The following is a 21,192-nucleotide window of genomic DNA, read 5'->3' on the forward strand; positions in this document are numbered from 1 at the left end:
GAAAATACCGACGGTTGGGGATTCCCCATGCTGTCTTTCATGCAGCTGCTCATAGCATTGTACTTTTATGGAGCAGGCACGTTTCAACTTGTGAGCGGCGACCTTGTCAATGTCTCGCTGCCGGCAGTGTCACGAGTAGTTGAAGGGGTTCGCTCTATGCACGGCTGGTGCAGAAGCCTAGCTCCGGTCACAGCCACAAATAGTCGTACCGTGCACGTGTCAATGTCCCCTTCCCGTAGCGCGAGTCATCGCAGCTACGACGGGTTCGGGCGAATAAGGCAACAGGCTAGAACAACAAACAACACTTTATTGCTACTCTAGCAATAACGCGTAAATCTCGCCTAGAGGGATAGTACGCTCTAGTAGAAAACAAAGGGTAACGCTTACACCTTCGGTCGATGGTCGGCTTGCGGGTCTTGGGGCAGTGAGGTGGTACCTGGCAGGTCAGCGGAGCAAGAGAGGCCGTCTGTCTGCCTGCTCGGCTGTTTTATTCACCTCCCGTCTCCCTCCCCACCGCGAGGGTTGTTTCCCTCGCAGGGGCAAGTTCCCTTTCCTGCGAGCAGGGACGCGAGGATTGGCGCGAGGAGCGGCGGGAAAGAAGGGGTTGCCCGGAAAGGGCCGACGGTGCTCCTCTCCTAGTAGCCCCTTGGCTCCCGCCGTTAGTTTGTGATTGCGCCAGCGTTAAGGAAAGGAAATGGGCGCGCTTGCTCTCCCACATCCTCCTCCCCTTAAGAAAGCCCTCGGATGACAAAGACTGCACCATGAGGTAATATTTTGTTATTCCTCATCGAGGAAGGCTAGGACGGATCGGTCCAGGTCCGTGCCCTCCTGCGGTTGGCCCTCTGCCGTGGGTGTCGCCGGTGCCCCCACTGGCGTCGCCGCTGCCTCCGAAGTAACCACCACGAGCCTCGTTGCGGTGCCCACTTCGCTGCCGTGCCCACTTGCGTCATGGCTTCCCCAGTCGTCGCCTCCGCCGTCACTGCTGCGGTAGGTCTGGCCTGCTCCTGCAACCCCGTGGTCCGAACCGCGCCTCCTTGGGCCCCGCCTCTCTGGTCGTTGGTGGTGATTGAGAGGAGGGAGTCAACAAAGTGTTTCGTTCCAGGCGGCCTCTCCAGCATGGTTCGGGCTCCTCCGGTCTGGCGGGGCTCAGGGTTTTCGGCGTACTGCGCCATGGCCTCGAGGGAGCATAGGCCATTGGGGTGTCCACACAACCCTGGCACGTCCCAGTGGCTGCGGCCCCAAGGCAGCTGGCTCTCCCAGTTGGGTTGGCATTGGTCTTCGTGCCTCTTGTGTGGAGGCCGGGTGGTGAGGCAATGGGGTAGCGTGGAAGTGGTGGTGTGATGTACCAGTCGACCTCCAGTCAGTCCATGCCGATGCTTGCCGGTGGTGGTGGGGCTTCGACGACGACGACGGCATGTGGGTGTGGGCTCGCCTTGAGGAGGCGGTCTCCTCTCCGAGCCGTCCCGGTGGCACCTATTTCCCTTTTGGTTATCCAACAAGCAGAGTTGTCTCTGCCTGTTTCGCAAGAGGTACCTCGGCTCGGGGCTCTTCACTCGGTTTCGAGCGTTCTCAGCCGCCGCCTGCGGCTTGGAGGGGGTCTGATTGTCGTCCCCATGCTCCTCCCGTGACACGTAGCGTTTCAAGTCACATACGTGCACCGGTCCGCCGCTCGGTTTGCCTTTCATGTTTGCGAGCCGATAAGCAAGCAAGGAAACCTTCTCTCGCACTCGGTACGGCCCGGACCATTTCGGTGCCAGCAAGGCTGCAAACTGTTTGCTAGCGTCGCTAAGAACATGATGGTGTCGCAGCACCAGATCGCCCACTTCGTAGTGTACGTTATGATGCGAGCGGTCGTACTGCGCCTTCTGTTGTGCCCTAGCAGTGCCGAGAATACTGCGTGCTTTACGTAAAGCTTCCGCTAGCTTCTTGCGCAGCTGCGCTGCGTATTCAGCTCGTGCTGATGACGCCACTGGCACTACACTCCGATCCGTGAGCACAGTCTCCATCGGATTCGGCAGTTCTCTCCCCAGGTTTAGAAAAGAAGGCGCATACCCAGTCGAGCGGTTCACAGTCGATCGCAACGCAAACCCGATCTCTGGAAGGTAGGTATCCCAGTCCTTGTGCCTTTCAGAGAACGCAACAAGCATGTGCTTGATGTTGCGATTGACTCGTTCCGTGGGGTTCGACTGAGCATGGTAGGTGGTTGTTTTCTTGTGCTTAATGCCAAGCGCAGCGCACGTGTCAACAAACACCTTCGCAGTAAAATAAGACGCGTTGTCTGTTATCAACTGCTCAGGGAACCCAAACCTTGTGAAAACCTCCATCAACTTATCCAAGATCACTCGAGCCGTCAGCTTTCTAAGGGGGAAAAGTTCTACCCACTTAGTGAAGTGATCCGTGACCACCAGCAAGAATTTGTTTCTGCTAGGAGTTGTGGGGTACGGTCCCATTACGTCACATGCCGCGATTTGCCAGGGAGTCTGGCTGTTGATTGGCTGCATGAGGGCGGGCGGTCGACCGCCTCGGGGCTTGACGCTTTGGCACACGTGGCATGAACGGGCGTAACAAATCACATCCCGCTTCATGCCTGGCCAGGTAGCGAGGCGACACAACTTAAGTCTTAGGGCCGCTCGCGTGCCCAGCAATGCACGAGTCATGAAAGTAGCGAAGCAGTGCTCCTCTCAAATTGCGCGGTATCACGACCTTGAATGACTCACTTGTGTCATCGTCGGATGAGATGTACCTCAGCAGGACGCCATCAGAATCCAGCAGATAAGAATCCAGCACGCTCACAGCATTACCAGCTGTTGCTGAGCGCTCCGCACCGACAGCAATGCCAGCTGCCCCCGTGTGCACGGTGGCCTTGCCACCCGGCTCCCGGAGCCCGTCGAACACCTTTCGACAAAACGGATCTTTCTGCTGAGCTTCTAACAGATCCCTTCTGCTGAAAACAATCCACGTGCTAACGACAGCCTCTACGGGGTTCACGCTTTTGCCTTAAAGTGACGTTTGTTCTACTGTTTCCGTTAGCGCTACTTCGAGTGTCTCGCTCTCAGTCCGTTCCGGGTCAGTCTCGCGATGGACTGGAGCACGCGATAGCGCGTCGGCCGCGGCATTGTTCTTGCCCTTGCGGTAGCGTACGGTGAAGTCGTAACGCTGCAGAAGCAATGCCCAACGAGCCAGGCGGCCACTTGGTTCGTTCAAGTGCCTCAACCACGTGAGCGCCATGTGGTCCGTCTCAATAACAAACGCCACTCCGTCGATGTAATAGTCAAACTTACGGAGAGTGAAAACTGTCGCGAGACACTCTTTCTCTGTTACCGAGTAGTTCCTCTCCGCCGGCGTCAACAAACGGCTCGCGAACGCAATCAGTCGAAGGGCACCTCCATGCTCCTGAAGCAAAATTGCTCCTAACCCCAGGTCGCTTGCCTCGGTTTGAATCACAAACTCCCTGTTCAAATCGGGTAGCTGCAGTTCGGCCGTGTTAGCCAGCAACTTAGTGAGGCAACGCAGTGCGGCCTCCTGCTCTTGACCCCAAGCCCAACGCTCGCCGTTCCGCAAGAGCTTTGTCAAAGGTGCCTGCACTGCCGCGCAGTCTGGAATGAATTGGCGATAGAAGTTCGCCATCCCCAGAAAGCGCCTTAGTTCACCGATATCTTTCGGCGACGGATAGCTGACTATCGCTTCAAGCTTACCCTTATTCGGCAAAATGCGACCCTAGTCAAGCGTGAATCCCAACAATGTTATTCGGGTCACCGCTATCTGAGCTTTGTTCGGGTTCAGAGTGATGCCCGCAGACCTCAGCCTTTCTAGAACATCTCTCAAGTGGCGCAAGTGCTCCCCGAACGTTTTCGAGTGAACGACTATGTCGTCTAGATATGCGAGGGCGTGCTGACACTTTGCATCTCCCAAAACTTGGTCCATCAGCCTCTGATAAGTAGCGGGAGCCCCCACCAAGCCAAAAGACATTCTCCTGAATTGGAAAAGTCCCCTGTGGCATGTGAAAGCTGACTTCTCTCTGTCCCGCTCGTCCATTTCGACCTGAAAATATCCACGACTAGCATCGAGCGTTGTAGGGCGCCTAGGTTGGACACTAACGATGAAATGGATGGAAGAGGGTATGCGTCCTTCTTCGTAACCTCATTCATCCTGCGGTAGTCTACACAAAGGCGATAAGTATCATCCTTCTTTGGAACTATAACAACCGGGAAACGCCATGGGCTGTTTGACCTTTCCACCACGCCTGTGTCGATGAGTTCGTCCGAGGCGGCGTCAAGTGCTTTCCGCTTAGCCAAACTAATCGGTCGGGGATTGCATTTCCAAGGTCGTGTGTCACCCGTGTCAATTGTGTGCTTGACCAGCGTAGTGCGGCCCGGGCGGTCAGTGAAAATCGCGTCGTACTCGTACAACAGCGACGACAGCTGCACCCTTTCCCTTTCTGGCATGCTGTGTGCCTCTGCCAAAAGCGGGTGCACTGACCTTCCCTGTACCGCGGCACATTGTTCTGGCGGGGTTCTCGCTTACTCCGTGCGCTTTCCTCCTCTCTCACTCGCGCTGCTCCCTGCAATTGGCATGCCGTTGTCAATGCGGGTGCTTTCGAGAAAAGCTTTAGCGCGTCTCCGTCGCGCTCTCGGTAACCCCCTTTTGCAATGTCAATGACAATACCTGACTTGGCGAGGATGTCTCGACCCAGGATTAGAGGCATCGACAAACCGGGAAGATGGACAAAGCGTTGTCGCCTCACGCGTCTTTCCCAGCGGATCACAAGTCTAGCCGCACCGCTCGATTGCGCCATGCCCGAAGCAAGGCGGAAGGTGGTGTTGCTTTGTCTAGTAGCCCCTTGGCTCCCGCCGTTAGTTCGCGATCGCGCCAGCGTTAAGGAAAGGAAATGGGCGCGCTTGCTTTCCCACATAGTGCAGCGGATATCTGCCTTGATAGCACAAACACTCCAGCTAGACATGTGGACGTGTGTGCTTGCGTTCAAGAGCATGAAATTTACCACATTAAAGGAAAATCCTCGAAGCAGTGTGCGAGCAATCACGCTTGTCGTAGTTAATCGAGGCAACATATCGTGACATGGCGATGGAACTGACACGGCTGAGCTGCAATTTTAACACATCATGGAGCCTCACTAATGACAAAGTGTTGCTGTTTTCGCTACTCGAAAGTAGTAAGAAGTGAGAACGGAGCAGGGAGAACAGAAGCTCACCTGCCGGAAACACTTCTTTCGTGTAGTCGGCCTTCCCTTTTATTTCAAATTATCCCTACAAGTCCGCAGGTGTACCTTGGTGTGTAAATCCAGTGGCAAAAGTGCTAACAATGGCCGACGCAAACACTCGTATGGTAAGCAGAAAACCATACCCATTTATTAGAAGAACACGGAATTAGAACACACTCAAAATCAGGTAATACCCACCACACAGGCACACGCATTGCACGCGCACTGTCCGTTGCACACCCAGCGCTCTTTGACAGCTGCACAACAGTAGCCACACGGAAGCATTTGGAGAATTGAGCCTTGAGACATCCTTTTCCCTTGAAGACGCTTGCTGCATGGAGGAAAAAAGGCACAACACATTAACCCCTGGATTCAACCCGGGGAACGCATTTAATGCCCTTCCCGCTTGTTCACAAAAGCAAACGTGCATTGAACATACACAAATGGAATAACATAAAACTTAGCACATTAATATGATGTCTATGCCACCTGGTGGCCAGCTGACTATAAAGTTAAGTCAAGAACAGGCAACTTGGCTGTCTGACATTGGTGGTGCTTGTTTTAAGAGAGCTGGTGCACAGTTTCATTAACCTTTTGTTGTCAAAATAAATTATATGCACGTGGACGGATGACATAAGCATGAAAATGTGCATAGCCTTGCTCCCATGACAGTCACTTATTCGGATAAAGGAGTCTTTCGTAAGGTGCCATTAAAGGGCCAGTAAACAGTTTCATACAATAATCTAGAGCGGAAACTGGCACTGCAATCGTTCAACCACCATGGGAATGATGGGAAGTACAGGCTTCGGATGGGATAGCGTTAGCTAGCGAACTGTCTACGGATCTTTTTCTACAATTTCAGTTTCGTTCTTTGCGAGGCGTGGGTAGTGGGGTGCGTTGCAAAGCACTCAAGCAGTGCCTTTGTTGTTCAAAGAGGTTCAAGACCACTATACAGTAGAACCCCGCTGATACGTTTTTGAAGGGACCGTAGGAAATAAACGTAAGAGACGGGAAACGTAAGAGCCGAAAAACAGGAAAAACGGCAAAATATTTAGTGGTACAGAATTTTATTTCAATTCTTACGAGCAGCACGAAAATTGGCGCGCTCAGCCGCGATCTAGTCGATGGATAGAAACGCGGAGCTTAGGACGGCCTCATCCACAGAAATGTAATCAACGTATGTGATTTTTTTAACACCAACAGCTGTAGGCATGAAAGAACTAAGCACACGCAATCACGACCGGCGCGGCGAGTCCGACTGCGAACCGCACGCACGACCATGCGAGCTCCAACCAGCTCGAACTCCTCCCGCTCTCCGACAAATAACGATGATGATGAGTCTACGCCAACGCGATGGCAGAAGTGAATGCCAATCTCGAAGGCCTTGCTTTCGCAAGCAATTACGTCATACGCGCCATGTTTGTGCAATGCAAATCTCAAAGGCTATGCTTTCGTCAATAGTAAATGCCAATCTCGAAGGCCTTGCTTTCACGAGCAGTTACGTCATAGACGCCATCTTTGCAACTTGAATCTCGAAGGCCATGCTTTTGTTTGCATCAATTGAAAGATTCTGTTGCTTGCGCCTCTCATGCGCCTTATATTACGGTCAAACGAGGCCAAGCTGCGTGAAAATGCACCATGGCGGCTCTCTTTGGTAGTCACTCGGTCGGCTCCGAGCGCACTTCGCGACGTATCATACGGGAACGGTCCGACAGTTACGACGTAACAGCGGGGTTCCCAATACATTGTATCCTATGGGAGCTATGCTGGGACCGGCGGAAAACGACGTAACAGCCGGGAAAACGCAGCAGTGAGGAACGTAACAGCGGGGTTCTACTGTATCTCTTGGTTTGCTGCCACGTTGCAGCTTTACAGGTTGTACAGTATAACCTCATTACAACGGATCTATTTACAACAGACATTCGGATATTACATACCAATTTGCGGCGTTATGCCGACCTCCCTATCCGTTCCATTGATTGAGCTTCGTTTACAACGGATTCTGGTACAACGGACATTCGGATATAATTGACTAAAATGTCAGGCCAGGAAGGTGGTCAGGACTCCTTTAGTGCGGACTTTTCTACCACGGACATACCAAATTCAATAACTCCCGACTTAAAACGTCGCTTAGCGTACTTTCGGGATGGGAACAGCGCGCCGCGGATATCGACGTACCGATTTAAGAACGAAGGCCGGCGATCTCCGGTCTGTCAATGATCAGCCACGGCCGCTAGATAAAAAGCGCACGGGTGCGGCCTGCCGCGTGCTCCGAAACCGGCGTGACGGGCCTAGTTTTCCGGACCACCGCCGCGGCGCCACTGCGCGGGGACGGGTTTCGCGGACGCCCGCGGGATCACATGCGCGGCGCGCTTGCGGCAGTTATGCTTGAGCGCGTGCGTCTTCATGTGACGCCTGAAATCTTCTTCTAAAATTTATCTAGCGTGTGCACATCAGTTAATTACCGATATTTCTTGTACATTCTTGCAGCGCTTGGGAATTTTTGTTCTTGTCTTGCCAAAGATGCAACTTCGCGCACCGATCGCTTTTTGCGGAAGTAATCGCGTGGGCATATTTTTCTGGTATCCTAGAAGTCCACAACTAACCAACCTGGAGGCGCTGCACCTTTCCTGATGCATCGAAATTCTTTATTTTGGCTCTGAGTATGTTGCTTCAGATTTAATCATTTCATTTCGAAAACGTGATCTCAAACTGCAGCGGCCACTGTTTATTTGACACAAAATAAGATAAACTTCTTCCTTCCTCCAAACATGTTTATAGTACACATACGGTACGGTATCGCATGCAACTGCCATGAAATAATGCTTATCATATGTGCGACCATCTCATAGAAGGAGATTCGAGTCACTTTGAAATTTCAGTGACTACATCTTCAATACTGACAATTGGGCGAGCTGTTACGGATTAATTAATATGAAAACGGTCAGACGGAAAGAGTGATTAAAAGCCTGAAAAACACACGAACACAGCTGCTTGAATTCCTGCGCTTTTCAGTATTTCTGTATCTTCCCGTTACGCCGTTTTCATGATCGTGCAACGAATTCAGCAGTGAACATAAAATCTGGGCAAAATGTGAGAAGTTATTTTATTTAATATGAATTCAGGGCTCATCCCTGCTAGCTGCAAACGGCGGCTTGTTGCAAACGTTGTTGAAATCGAGCAGCCGTGACATGTACCGCCTTCCCGTTTTCTCTTATCTCTCGTTTTTTTTTACTTCCGACCTTTTAGCCCGCGGCACCTTTGTCATCGGTTCCGGTTGTTTACGAACGCTGTCGCGTTGCGGTGGCGTGCGTTGCCCCGCAATGCCATGTGGTACTGATGTTGGTTGCCGTGAAAAGCACGTGCATCCCTTTTATTCAGAGAGTTGGGTTGTCTGTGGTCATTAGCGGTACGGGGCACAGACTCAAACTTAACTCAGCAAAACATGCGTAGACAAAAAAAAAGTGCAGAAAAGCGGCTGGTGGGAGACGACAAGACTTCATTTCAAACAAATACACGTGGCAGCCAACACACACATTGCGAGCGACTCACAGGGACAAAGTTAAGGTGGGTCGCTTTTGACAGCTAAACGGTAAACAACAACAAAAAAAAGTGTGGGGGGGGGGGGGCGTTCCAGACCAAGACATAACTCAAGATACAAAACCATATCGTGGTTTTGTATCTTGAGTTAAAGAAAACTTCAGTTGTAGCTTGATTCTTCGAGATATTACCCACTCCAGTGATCGGCCTTATATATACATCAATTTGATGACATTGCCCTGCTAAGAACTGTCAAGAATATTTGCAAGCCACTTCTAATGAATATATAATTCCGCAGCCTTTTCAACAAAGTTACGACGAGTGCGTCACTATGTTTGTAGAATCCGCTGGTATCAAGCATCCGAAGCTGAACTACTTTTCGGCACAGTATCATGTATCAGACATCATGAAAAAGATTCAACGTATGTTTTTACATGCACTTCCTGTGTATAAAGAACATGAACGTGTATTGTCAAATGTTTCAAATAAATACTTGTCAAGCATTTTCAGAAAGGTGCTGAAGAAATGTCACGGAAATCAATATGCTAAAATAACAAACGATGCATTCATTACACGCACATAAATATAACAACCACTTTTTCACACATTCAGCGCCATATAATGTTGCTACGCGCATTGTGGAATATTCTTTCAGACACAAAGCAAAAAGTTAGTCCTGGAAAAAAATGCCAGGAGCTCGGCACGTACACGGAAACTTAAGTGGCTATTTAACCAGATTACGCGAACGGACTCAACTGAACGCATGATATGTCATGACTGCGATAGATGAGATAGAAGAAAAGCCGCTTAGAACAGCTGAGTGAGATCGCTGTTGTGACCACCACCAACTAATTTGCTGCGGCTGCTGCCCCAACGGAGCTGCCGGCACCCGTTTCCCCTTCTCCACCCCGTCGCGCCGCAGCGGCCGCAACTGCAACTAGGGCCAACACGCGCTCTCCCATAGAAAACCGCCCGCGCTTTTTATCCAGCGGCCGTGGATCAGCTATGCCTAGCTGTAGCGACAAAAAATTGGCGCGCAGCGTGTTGGCGTTGCGTTTTGGGACGCTGACGCGCGAAATTGTTAGCCGCTGTCACCGCTTCTCCGAGCGGTCGCTGCGTGGCGAGCTTGGTCGGGGGGTCCGCTGCCGATGCGCAAAATACCTATCCGCGGTTCTGAGGAGCCAGCGGGCGATGCGATTCGTTGCTTGAGACGAAGGACATTGCGGCTTCTTCGCCTTGCATGTCCGCTAGCGCGATGTTCTTGTCCGCAAAGTTCGGATTTGTGTCGTAAATCGGCGCTGTGAGCGGAGTTAGGCCTAGCTACGTCATCGAGTAGAAAGCTCGGTTGCGATGAACGTGGCCGCGGTGCCCGATGTTTCAAAGTACGTCATGCTCGATTGCGAGTACAAAGAGTTGCTCCGCGGCGGTCTTCATCATAAGCTCTGAATTGATGATAAGAAGAGCCTCTAACAGCGGTTCCAACGAGTCAACGCTATTACAGTCGCACGTATGCGATGTTCGCGACGAGTGTGGCGCGCTATCGTAATCTGATGATTGAGCTTTCGCTTGCAGCTGCCAAACTAAAGCGTTCTAAATTATCGTTGACCCGTGAACACAGAACGAGTGCGAACGCGTCACTAAGTAGCGCACTTTTCGACAGCCACGACCTCGTGACGCACAAGCAGCAGACGACGATCCCAAAGCGAGCATCACAGCAGAAGCAGCCAAGTGGAGGCCTTGAATTGAACTTCAATTATGTGCTTTTTGTACGCTTGTTACTGAATGGAGGAGCTAGCTGAAACGGAGAACTTGAACACGGAGAAATGGTCTTTACGATGAGCCCAAAATGGTGGCGCCCGGTTGCGCCGTTGCGGAGCTATAATTTTGAAAAACGCTTTTTGTTTTTTTGCTATTTCCGCAATTTTTGCCAAGTCGGCAGAAGCAAAAAAAATTTGATATCACTTCTACGTATTTTTTAAGTGAAGATATTTTGGAATCAGATAGATAATGGGCTACAGAAACTGAAAATGCGATTTTCCAAAAATCGCATTTTTTTTTGGTCCCTCGTGAGAAATAAGACCATGTTTGTGACTCGTAATTCTCTCCGGTTATAACAGACCCATTCAGCGTTTACATAAAAGTCTGTTGTAACAGTACTTGGATTTTACATACTCCCTCTACAACAGACCAAAATCCTCTTCACTATGAAGGTCTGTTGTAAGGAGGTTATACTGTATTTGACAGTTTTAGCAAAGCATCGTGTACTCACCGCTGTGCATAGATGTAGCGTCCCATGCCAGTGCAGGAAATTGCATAGAGTTCACGTTTTTTGATAAGCGCGTCTTGCCAAAACTCGTCAAATCGGCTGCAAAACGACGGTGAAGCTAAGTAGACGCATCGTCATGCTCCTGTGGCTTGACTTCACAACAAAATGAGAGATGCGTTCAGGGCAGACCACTTGGACATGCGCCCTTGGCATTGCAGCAGATGATACGTTAAGTGTTTCTGACTGAATAGAGTACTGTTATTTCCCTAAATAGATAATGCATACTTTCGAGGGAAAAACAAGCGTGTTTGTTTTCAAGTGTTGTAAAAAAAATAATTCATTATTTGGTGATGCCAAATTTGGAACACAGTTGCAGAGCAATGCATACCCTGGTGGTTGAATTTGTCCAGGTTTCACTTCCATCGCACGGCCATGCAAACTTTTTGTAAGAAGTTTTACGTACAAAAGAATGAAGCAAGTTTTAATTGGAAATAACTTAATATCAGTTTGTTTTACACTTGGCAAACAAGCGTCGCGAATCTCAAGAGCGTAATCCATCCGAAGCAGATCTGAAGCCTGTACTTCCCACCATTCCCATGGTGGTTGAAGCTTCGCTCAAGGAGCCTGCATAGACACTAGTGCAAGGTTCCACTCTAGGTATTATAGTAGGACACTCTAAGCCAGTAAAAAACCTCGCTGTTGAAAATTTGTGATGGAGAGATAGCTGCGCGCTTTTACAATGTGAACATGTGGCCGCAAAAAGTTTGCGAATAAATGCCATAATAAAGAAGTTACAGGGCGTAGAACGGGCTGGTTTCGGTTTCTCGCTTGTACTTTCCTCCCTTTGCAGCAGCAAAGAGGGGTAGGCGTAACCCTTTGTCATGACTCTGCTCACTTAGGCAACGTGCACGATCTCAGTGATTATATCATCGGTGTGCAGCCAACAACTGAGCAAGGCTTCCTCTACGTGTTGCTCGTGTCAAAGCGGCGGGGTGAGGAAGTGTGGTGTGAGGGGTGCGAGTTGAATAAATATGCCATGGCACATGCACTGTACCCCTAGTAGTAAAGTCGCAAGACACCACTTGATCTCGGAGGCTTTCGTTCTGGCAATGCCACTTGTCCCAGTAGTCTCGGGGCTTTAGCAAAATGGTAGAGGGCAGCACAGGAAAATGAAAATGCGGACTATGCGGCCAAAACTGCATACTAGTAGGGCACAGTTTCGTAGTACAAAGGACCAGTTGAATGTTGCCCATGGGCAAGATTACGTCGCTGGTCAGGCGCAGGAAAGGGGCGCAGGAATTGTTTTTCGAAATGGACCATCTGTTCAAAATTGTAAGAAGTGCTAACATGCTGCTTCACTCACAATATGCTAAATAACAAGGTGGCAACTTCTTCCTTTGGAAGTTACTGCACTTTATTTTGCACGAAAATAGTCCGTATACTTGTCTTGCTTCCTGTGCGCCGTCAACTTCATCAAGGCATCCTCAGTAGCATTGAAGCTTTCCAAATCAGCAAATTCAGCACCTTCTGTTGCGCCAAAAAAGTAGTGAATGGCGCCAAGCGCCTATGCAAAATCTGGAGCACTGTAAAAGGTTCTTTAGCAGTGGTGTTGGCATCTTCATCACCGCCTGGATCCACTTCCGCGGCACTGGCAACATCAGCTATGATCTCGGCATCGAGGCAGTCAGAAAGAGCTACATCGTTATCTGCCCCGGTGATGTCGCTCGCTGTATCCACAAATGAGATGGTGCCCGGAAGTGCTAATAAGTTGCAAAACTCACTGATGCGCTGTATGCCATTGTCAGCAGTTAATGTGCACCCATAGTCGTCGCCTGGCGCCAAAGCCCGCAAGGAAACAAAATGGTGCTCTGTTTGACTTCATCTTGTGATGCGCTGCCAGGTATGACACGGATCGAAAAAACGAGAGACAACACAGGGTGATGTGCATCACCTTGTGTTGTCTCTCGTTTTTTCAGTCCGTGTCGCACCTGGCAGTGCATCACAAGATGACGATGTCCCAACTAGCCCCTGTTGCAGCCTTATTTTGACGCTGTTCCAAGCACCAGTCATGACTTTCATCACTATTAGCTGGTCAACATTTAGTTCAACTCCCGACTAAGAATTTATCAGGAACCAAGCAAGAAATACGCAAGTCCACAACGCCGCAAGAGACAACATTGCTACTCTGTAATCCTGCACACTAACAACGAAGGAACAAGTCCCACTGTCGACATCTTGGCAATAGTGATAGCACTTGTGGCTTTGCCCTTTGTGCAGCCGCTGCTTTGGCGCAGAATGCAACAAAAAGCCTAGCCTCTGAGATCTATGTTTGGTAACTGAAAACGCCGAAAATACATAATACGTTACAGATCTCAAAGGCCGTGCTTTTGGAACATGCATGCCATCGTTCGTGAACAAACAAGGAAGGGAATGGCTGCCGAGTCACTTCGTACTTATTGCATTTTGGTGCCCTCAGCAATCGGCTTCTTTGGCCACACGTTACAACCTACAGATCCTGCATCAAACAATCTGGTGCACTCACAAGTGCTGCACAAAACGACCAGAGCAATGCAATGGAATGGCACCACCTTTTTGCCTCCTGCGCGTAAAGAGGGATCGAAACTTGTTAGAATGTGGCGTAAAAATTGTCACTATTTGTTAGGAAAAATGCATGTTCGGGGCTTCGGCGCGGCGCAGCGTTTGATATATCAGATGTTTTGCTCTGTGGGGGTTCAATATACGTTTGCACCAGCCCCTTACTTTTGCATGGGATGTTCAAGGGAATTTCTCGACTGTTCGATATAGCCAATAATTCGATATATTCGAGTTTGAGACATCCGCAAAATGTGATCACCGTGGTCTTCAGCATGAATTGACGAACTTGTTTAGGATATGTAGAAAAAAGTCAGAGCCTGTTTACTGGCCCTGTAAAGTGTCCTAAGGTGGATTCTTGAAAGGTTCCTTTATGGTGCATCCAGACAACGGGCCAAACCGCTCTTTTGGCCCACGGCCTCGCCGTCACGTGACCCTTCACTTCCGGTTGGGGGAGTCCGTAGCTGGGCCGGGGATCGGGAGGGCCAACAATGCTGAAAACATTTTCACGAACCGCCCGTCCCCATCCTCGCCTGCAGGCCGTGTGCTCAGAGGGGTGGGGTGTCAGCAAGACAGTTTTTTTTTCTTCTTTTTTCGGTAGCCGAGTGCGCCGGCGGCTCTTCGAACTTGCGGTTTCTCTTTTGAGACGCGCGCGCTGCATCGTCTGCGGTTGGAACAGGACTTGGCCCGAGCTTTATTCCTCCCGTTTCGGACTGCATGTGTGTATCGCGCAAGCGGACGGGCCACTCGCGTTCCTACTGTCACGTGACTCAGCCGCCTGTGGGTCGGTCCGTCGTCTGGATACACTATACCTTATCTCACACTTTAACTTAAGTTCTTACGAAATGCCGCCTTTACGCATAAGGAAAGAAGCGTTTGTGAATACGAGGCTAAGATAGATTTCTAGACAGTTGCATAAAATGAGACTACGACACCTTGACCACCACTACCACAAATTATTGAATATTACAAAGTGAAGCGTTTCTTGTTAATATCAGCATACCTATAAGACTTATTTAATGCACTTAACGCTTGATATAAGAAAGTTGGTCAAATCTAGAAGTTTACTTTGTAATATTGAAATTTTTTTATATAGAGTTAAAACCCTGTCTTCAGTATGACAAGATCTTTGATATAACAAAGTATTTAACCATATATAACTTTATGTTCATAGAACACCGTGTTTTTATACCCTTAATATGAAGAAGCATGTTTATCCGTTATTTCAATATAACGAATAGTTTTACAGTTTATGCATGTCCATATTTGCAATGTGAAATTTGATATGACCTCCAAATGATGCAGATAACAAGAGGAAAAGTCTCTTTAGCCGCTGCAGATGTTTCACAAATGTGACGTCAAGGCCCCTCCATCCTATGTTTGTTGCTTACATGATCATGGGAGACAGGAGTTGTGAGGCCATTTTTTCTTCTTTCATGCTGCTATGTGAAATTCATGTGATACTGTCTTTTCGCAATGCACCAAGCAAACATCACGCTCCTCTGATCGTGTCTTGACCATTGTTTGCCATTGTTATTGGAATGCAATGACTCTCATCGTTCGCAATGCCTTTTTGTGTTTGCAGGATGAATCCAGCATTCAACCGTGAGGTGTTTGTGGACTTCATGGCCGCCCAGATCAAGACGCTGTCGTTCCTGGCGTACATTGTAAAGATCTACCAGGTGGGAATACCTGGGATGGAACCCCCAAAGATGACTCTGCACGAAATCTTCAGCATTGGCGAGGCACGTACAGAAACGAGGCATGAGTAAGGTGCAAGGCTTCCATCGGCGATGAGAGTGCCCTCTGTAACGCCACAAGGTGAAGTCGCAGTCACTGAAACAGGTCAGAGAGAAAGGAGCCAGGCAAGACAGGACCTCTTGTTTCATTCACTTGATCTGCGACTGCCATTTCACCTGTTCCGTCAGGGAGAAGCGGCAGCTGGGCTTGCCACACGTGATGAGCATGCCTTGCAAGCATTGCAGTGGTCAGCTTTCGAGTAAAGCAGATTGGCTACCTGCTATTCTCATGCAATCTCTCCATGGCCCCTTTTGTCATATTATCCTTATGTGCAAGCACAGTTAGACTGTTTGGATTTGGAATGCAGATTATAGTAAAGAGAGGTCTGCAACAAACGTTTCGTGCATATCTTGGTATCAGTGGGAGTAACAGGTGTTTCGTCCAATGATATGGTGTGTCAAGTGGTCACACGCATTCGACTCAAGTAGGATGTTCCGAAGCAACTCACTGTTTTTGAGCACACAAAAGCTTAGGCATGGCACGTGTTTGAGAGCAGAAAATGTTTAAAGGCCAAACCTCATATGCGTGAAAATGCATGTGACAGCGACGAGCAACACAAAGTAGATTGCCTTCGCGCAAGTGGTCACTTGCATGGGCAAACCCCATTCACGCAACAACTTTGGTGAGTAATCTCCACTGTTGCTGGCACAAGGGCGTTTACTCGTACCAAAAGTGGCGCGTTGTCAGCAGTATGCAATGTAAAGTACAGTCGAGTCCACTTATAACAATACCGGTTTTAACAATATATCGGATATAACAATGTACAGCTGCGGCACCGTCAGCTTTTCATTGTATTCTATGGCAAAATAAACCGCTTATAACAATGCTGTCATGATGCAATATCGGTTATAACAATTAAATGTGGGCACTGGAAGCAACCCTGAACGAAACAAAAATGCAAAAACGCTGCGACAATGCCACGCCAACCCCGCCTATTACGCAAAAGGGCATGAGAGCATACGCGCGGCGGCCAGGCGATAGCGCGCTTGGCCTCGCACGCGGCGGGTGCGCCGGTGCGCGCCGCGCTTACGGTTACTGCTTACGGTTTTCTACCTGCTAAAAAAGTGAAAAGTGTAAGCAACTTCCCCCTCATTAAGTGTTCTTGTTTATCATGTTCCCTTCATTAAATGTTCTTGTTTGTCACGTTTTCTTTGTTATTTTCGGCATAACCCGCTTATAACAATAATCGGTTATAACAATGATATTTTCATGGCACCTCAATATTGTTATAAGTGGACTCGACTGTACGATGTTTTGTTGCATAATGGTACATAAAATGTTTATCACTGTCGTGCAGTATTTTTTTGATCCCATCACTGCGGCTACGTGCCGCCATGCCGCGTCACAGACAGCGCAGGACTTGTAGTCCCTGTCCCTCGTACGTTCACGTTCAACGACGTCAACGTTGCGCTCGTCACTGTTGGTCATGTTGATGAACGTTGTTGTTGGTGCGTGTTAATAAGCAAGTGGTGACAACCAGCAGTACGTCACTGAGGTACATCCTGTTCCGGTGTTTTGCTGTTAGCTGCTTGAGCACAGCAATTCCGGGCGACAGGCAACGGATTCCAAATCTGAAAAACCGAGCGATCACGCAATATCGACCACGCGACACGTCGCACGAACGACCCCTTTCGTCACTCATAGCATCGCGCGTCGCTGTCGCATGCATATTTGTGCATATGGGGTTTGCCCTTAAAGACCATGAGAAAATCAAGATATTTTATGTCATTGAACATTGCGCAAACATCTACGCTTGCATTGGGCCCACATACAGTAGAACCCCGCTGATACGTTTTTGAAGGGACCGTAGGAAATAAACGTAAGAGACGGGAAACGTAAGAGCCGAAAAACAGGAAAAACGGCAAAATATTTAGTGGTACAGAATTTTATTTCAATTCTTACGAGCAGCACGAAAATTGGCGCACTCAGCCGCGATCTAGTCGATGGATAGAAACGCGGAGCTTAGGACGGCCTCATCCACAGAAATGTAATCAACGTATGTGATTTTTTTAACACCAACAGCTGTAGGCATGAAAGAACTAAGCACACGCAATCACGACCGGCGCGGCGAGTCCGACCGCGAACTGCACGCACGACCGTGCGAGCTCCAACCAGCTCGAACTCCTCCCGCTCTCCGACAAATAAGGATGATGATGAGTCTACGCCGACGCGATGGCAGAAGTGAATGCCAATCTCGAAGGCCTTGCTTTCGCAAGCAATTACGTCATACGCGCCATGTTTGTGCAATGCAAATCTCAAAGGCTATGCTTTCGTCAATAGTAAATGCCAATCTCGAAGGCCTTGCTTTCGCGGGCAGTTACGTCATAGACGCCATCTTTGCAATTTGAATCTCGAAGGCCATGCTTTTGTTTGCATCAATTGAAAGATTCTGTTGCTTGCGCCTCTCATGCGGCTAATATTACGGTCAAACGAGGCCAAGCTGCGTGAAAATGCACCATGGCGGCTCTCTTTGGTAGTCACTCGGTCGGCTCCGAGCGCACTTCGCGACGTATCATACGGGAACGGTCCGACAGTTACGACGTAACAGCGGGGTTCCCAATACATTGTATCCTATGGGAGCTATGCCGGGACCGGCGGAAAACGACGTAACAGCCGGGAAAACGCAGCAGTGAGGAACGTAACAGCGGGGTTCTACTGTATTTTAAATATTTAGGCTGATTACTTAAGTTTTTGAAATAAAGTCGAACCCACATATATGGAACTAAAAAAAAAAACTGGGATTAGTTCGATATACAGTATAACCTCGTTATGATGGATCTGTTTACAACACACATTCGGATATTACATACCAATTTGCGGCGTTATGTTGACCTCCGTATTTGTTCCATTGGTTGAGCTTCGTTTACAATGGATTCTGGTACAACGGACAATCGGATATAATTGACTAAAATGTCAGGCCAGCAAGGCGGTCAGGACTCCATTAGAGCGGACTTTTCTACCATGGACATACCAAATTCAATAACGTCCAACTTCGAACATCGCTTAGCATACTTTAGGGACAGGAACAGCGCGCCGCGGATATCGACGTGCCGATTTAAGAACGAAGGCCGCCGATCTCCGGTCTGTCAATGATCAGCTATGCCTAGCTGTAGTGACAGAAAATCAGTGCGCAGCGTGCTTGGTGTTGCGTTTTGGGACGCTGACTCGCGAAATTGCTAGCCGCTGCCACCGCTTTCGGTCGCTGTGCGACAAGCTTGGCCGGGGGGTACGCTGCCAATGCGCAAAATGCCCATCCGCGGTTCTGAGGAGCCAGCGGACGATGCGATTTGTTGCTTGCAACGAAGGACATTGCGACTTCCTCGCTTCCACACGTCCGCTAGCGCGACGTTTTTGCCTGCAAAGTTCGGATTTGTCTCGTACATCGGCACTGTGAGTGGAGTTAGGCCTAGCCACGCCATCGAGTAGAAAGCTCGGTTGCGATGTCCGTGGCCACAGGGCCCGATGTTTCAAAGTACGTCATACTCGATTGCGAGTACAAAGAGTTGTCCCACGGTGGTCTTCGTCATAAGCTCCGAAGTGCTGATAGGAAGAACGTCTTAACAGCGTGTTCAACGAGTCAACGCTATTACAGTCGCGATGTTCTACGCACGTATGCGATGTTCGCGACGAGTGCGGCGCGCTATCGTAATCTGAATGAGCTTCTGCTTGCACCTCCCAAACTAAAGCGTTCTAAATTATCGTCGACCCGTGAACACAGAACGAAAGCGAACGCATTACTAAGTAGAGCAATTTTCGACAGCCACGACCTCGCGACGCACAAGCAGCAGACTATGATCTCGAAGCGAGCATCACGGCAGAAGCAGTCAATCGGAGGCCTTGAATTGAACTTCAAACATGTGCTTTTTGTACGCTTGTTACTGAATGGAGGAGCTAGCTGAAATGGAGAACTTGAACACGAAGAAATGCTCTTTATGACGAGCCCAAATTGGTAGCGCCCGTTTGCGCCGTTGCCGAGCTATAATTTTGAAAAAACGCTGTTTTTTTGCTATTTTCGCAATTTTCAAGAAGTCGGCAGACGCAAAAAAAATTTTTTATAGCACTTCTGCGTAGTTTTCAGTGAAGATATTTTGGAATGAGATAGAAAATGGGCTACAGAAAGTGAACATGCGATTGTCCAAAAATCGCATTTTTTTTGGGGTCCCCCGTTAAAAATAGGACCATGTTTGTGACTCGTAATTCTTTCCGGTTATAACAGACTCATTCAGCATTTACATAAAAGTCTGTTGTAACAGTACTTGGATGTTACATACTCCCTTTACAACAGACGAAAATCCTCTTCACTATGAAGGCCTGTTGTAATGAGGTTATACTGTATCAGATAAGTTGATATGCAACTTTTAAAGGCCAACTCCGGCGATTTTTTGGCCATGTCAAAGTAATGGTGCATTTATGTTCCTGAGACGCTCCTGTGACGGGTCCGATAGCAGAAATACTTGGCAAATTGGAGAATAATTTTAAATAAGCAAAAAAGCGCAACACCGATACCGAAACCCACCCGAGCATACTGTCTTCACGTGACGTATAAGTGGGGACAAAACCGGAAATCATGCAAGGCACGCCGGTCCCGCCAGCGCGTAGTATGAAAGCTGCGAAAGCGGCGAAGAGGAAAGGTGACTCCGTCGGAAATCTTTTGTGTGACTGACCGTGTCACATGCACAAGCTGAGCTGTCGGAAAATGGCAGCTGTGAATCCGACGCATTTGGAGGCCAACTATAATGGCCATTCTTCTTCGGTGAAGTGGAACACACCTGTTTAGCTCTTTGCTTGCCTGTTTGTGCATTCCACCGCCAAATGGCACCACCTGTCCAGACAGCTCAGGTTTGTGGGCCCGTGATCGGGTAAAATGCTATAGCTGAGAAGTTCGCGGACTAACTAAAGCTTCTTAATATTGCTATGGGAAGAGTGCATAAGTTTGGCAATAGCGGCGTTCAACATCGTGTTGGTACGGCTGAAGGAATTTAATATAAGCCAAGTATGAGCCACCTTTCGCACCAACGTTACTAGATTAGGTTACGTTGTTTCGCACGTGGAACTCACCATATACTGATAGGCCCGGTCACGGTGCACCCTGTATATGTTGCGGAAAGTGTTTCAGTGATGTTCACGCATGTGCATTCTTTAGCGGGTACGGTATTACCGTACTTTCCTTGTGGTAAACCGGCATTGCTAGCTATGTAATCGTTAGGTGCGAGTGCTTCATGACTGCCAACGGGGAATCGTGTGCAGCCCACAACGCGACACCACTTGCCACCCACCGCACGCATTACCACAAGCAGGGCTGGGCAAAGATACTTTGAAATTGTATCGCAATACGATACAAGATACCCAGATAAGAAGTATTTGAGATACAGATACAAAATACTTCCGGAATAATTGTATCCGATACTATACTTCCCAATTGTATCTTAAGATACTTCGATACATTTGCAAATTTGCTCTTATATATTGATATATGAACAAAACTCTTTACTCGGAATTTTCTTAACTGCGACCAACTTTGTTTAATTTTGAGAAAATATCTCTTTGTGCCCTCAGATTTCTGCCTTACTTGCTCAAGATATATGTAGTTTCGTTCCGAAACAACTCACCTTAACATGAGAGCTCTTTATACGCTGCGCTGTCAATGGTTCTTGTTTGACACTTTGTATATAATGGGTGCCGCTTCTCTACTTGCTGACCAGCCAGCGGGTTGCCATCTGAACACAAGAACGTCAATAAGAAGCTTCCGCACGATGGCGCAAATACCGCTGTGTAG

At 48.8% G+C, this 21,192-nt stretch overlaps 1 protein-coding gene across 1 annotated transcript in view; it reads left to right on the forward strand.

Moving 5' to 3' along the window:
• LOC119384790 (transformation/transcription domain-associated protein-like) overlaps positions 1-21,192 on the forward strand; it is a 946,434-nt gene that overhangs the window by 160,152 nt on the left and 765,090 nt on the right. The window contains 1 exon segment of the mRNA XM_049413130.1: positions 15,202-15,298. Within this exon segment, the coding sequence (XP_049269087.1) occupies positions 15,202-15,298 (97 nt within the window).

This window comes from Rhipicephalus sanguineus, chromosome 3 (assembly GCF_013339695.2).
Source record: "Rhipicephalus sanguineus isolate Rsan-2018 chromosome 3, BIME_Rsan_1.4, whole genome shotgun sequence".
NCBI lineage: Eukaryota > Metazoa > Arthropoda > Arachnida > Ixodida > Ixodidae > Rhipicephalus > Rhipicephalus sanguineus.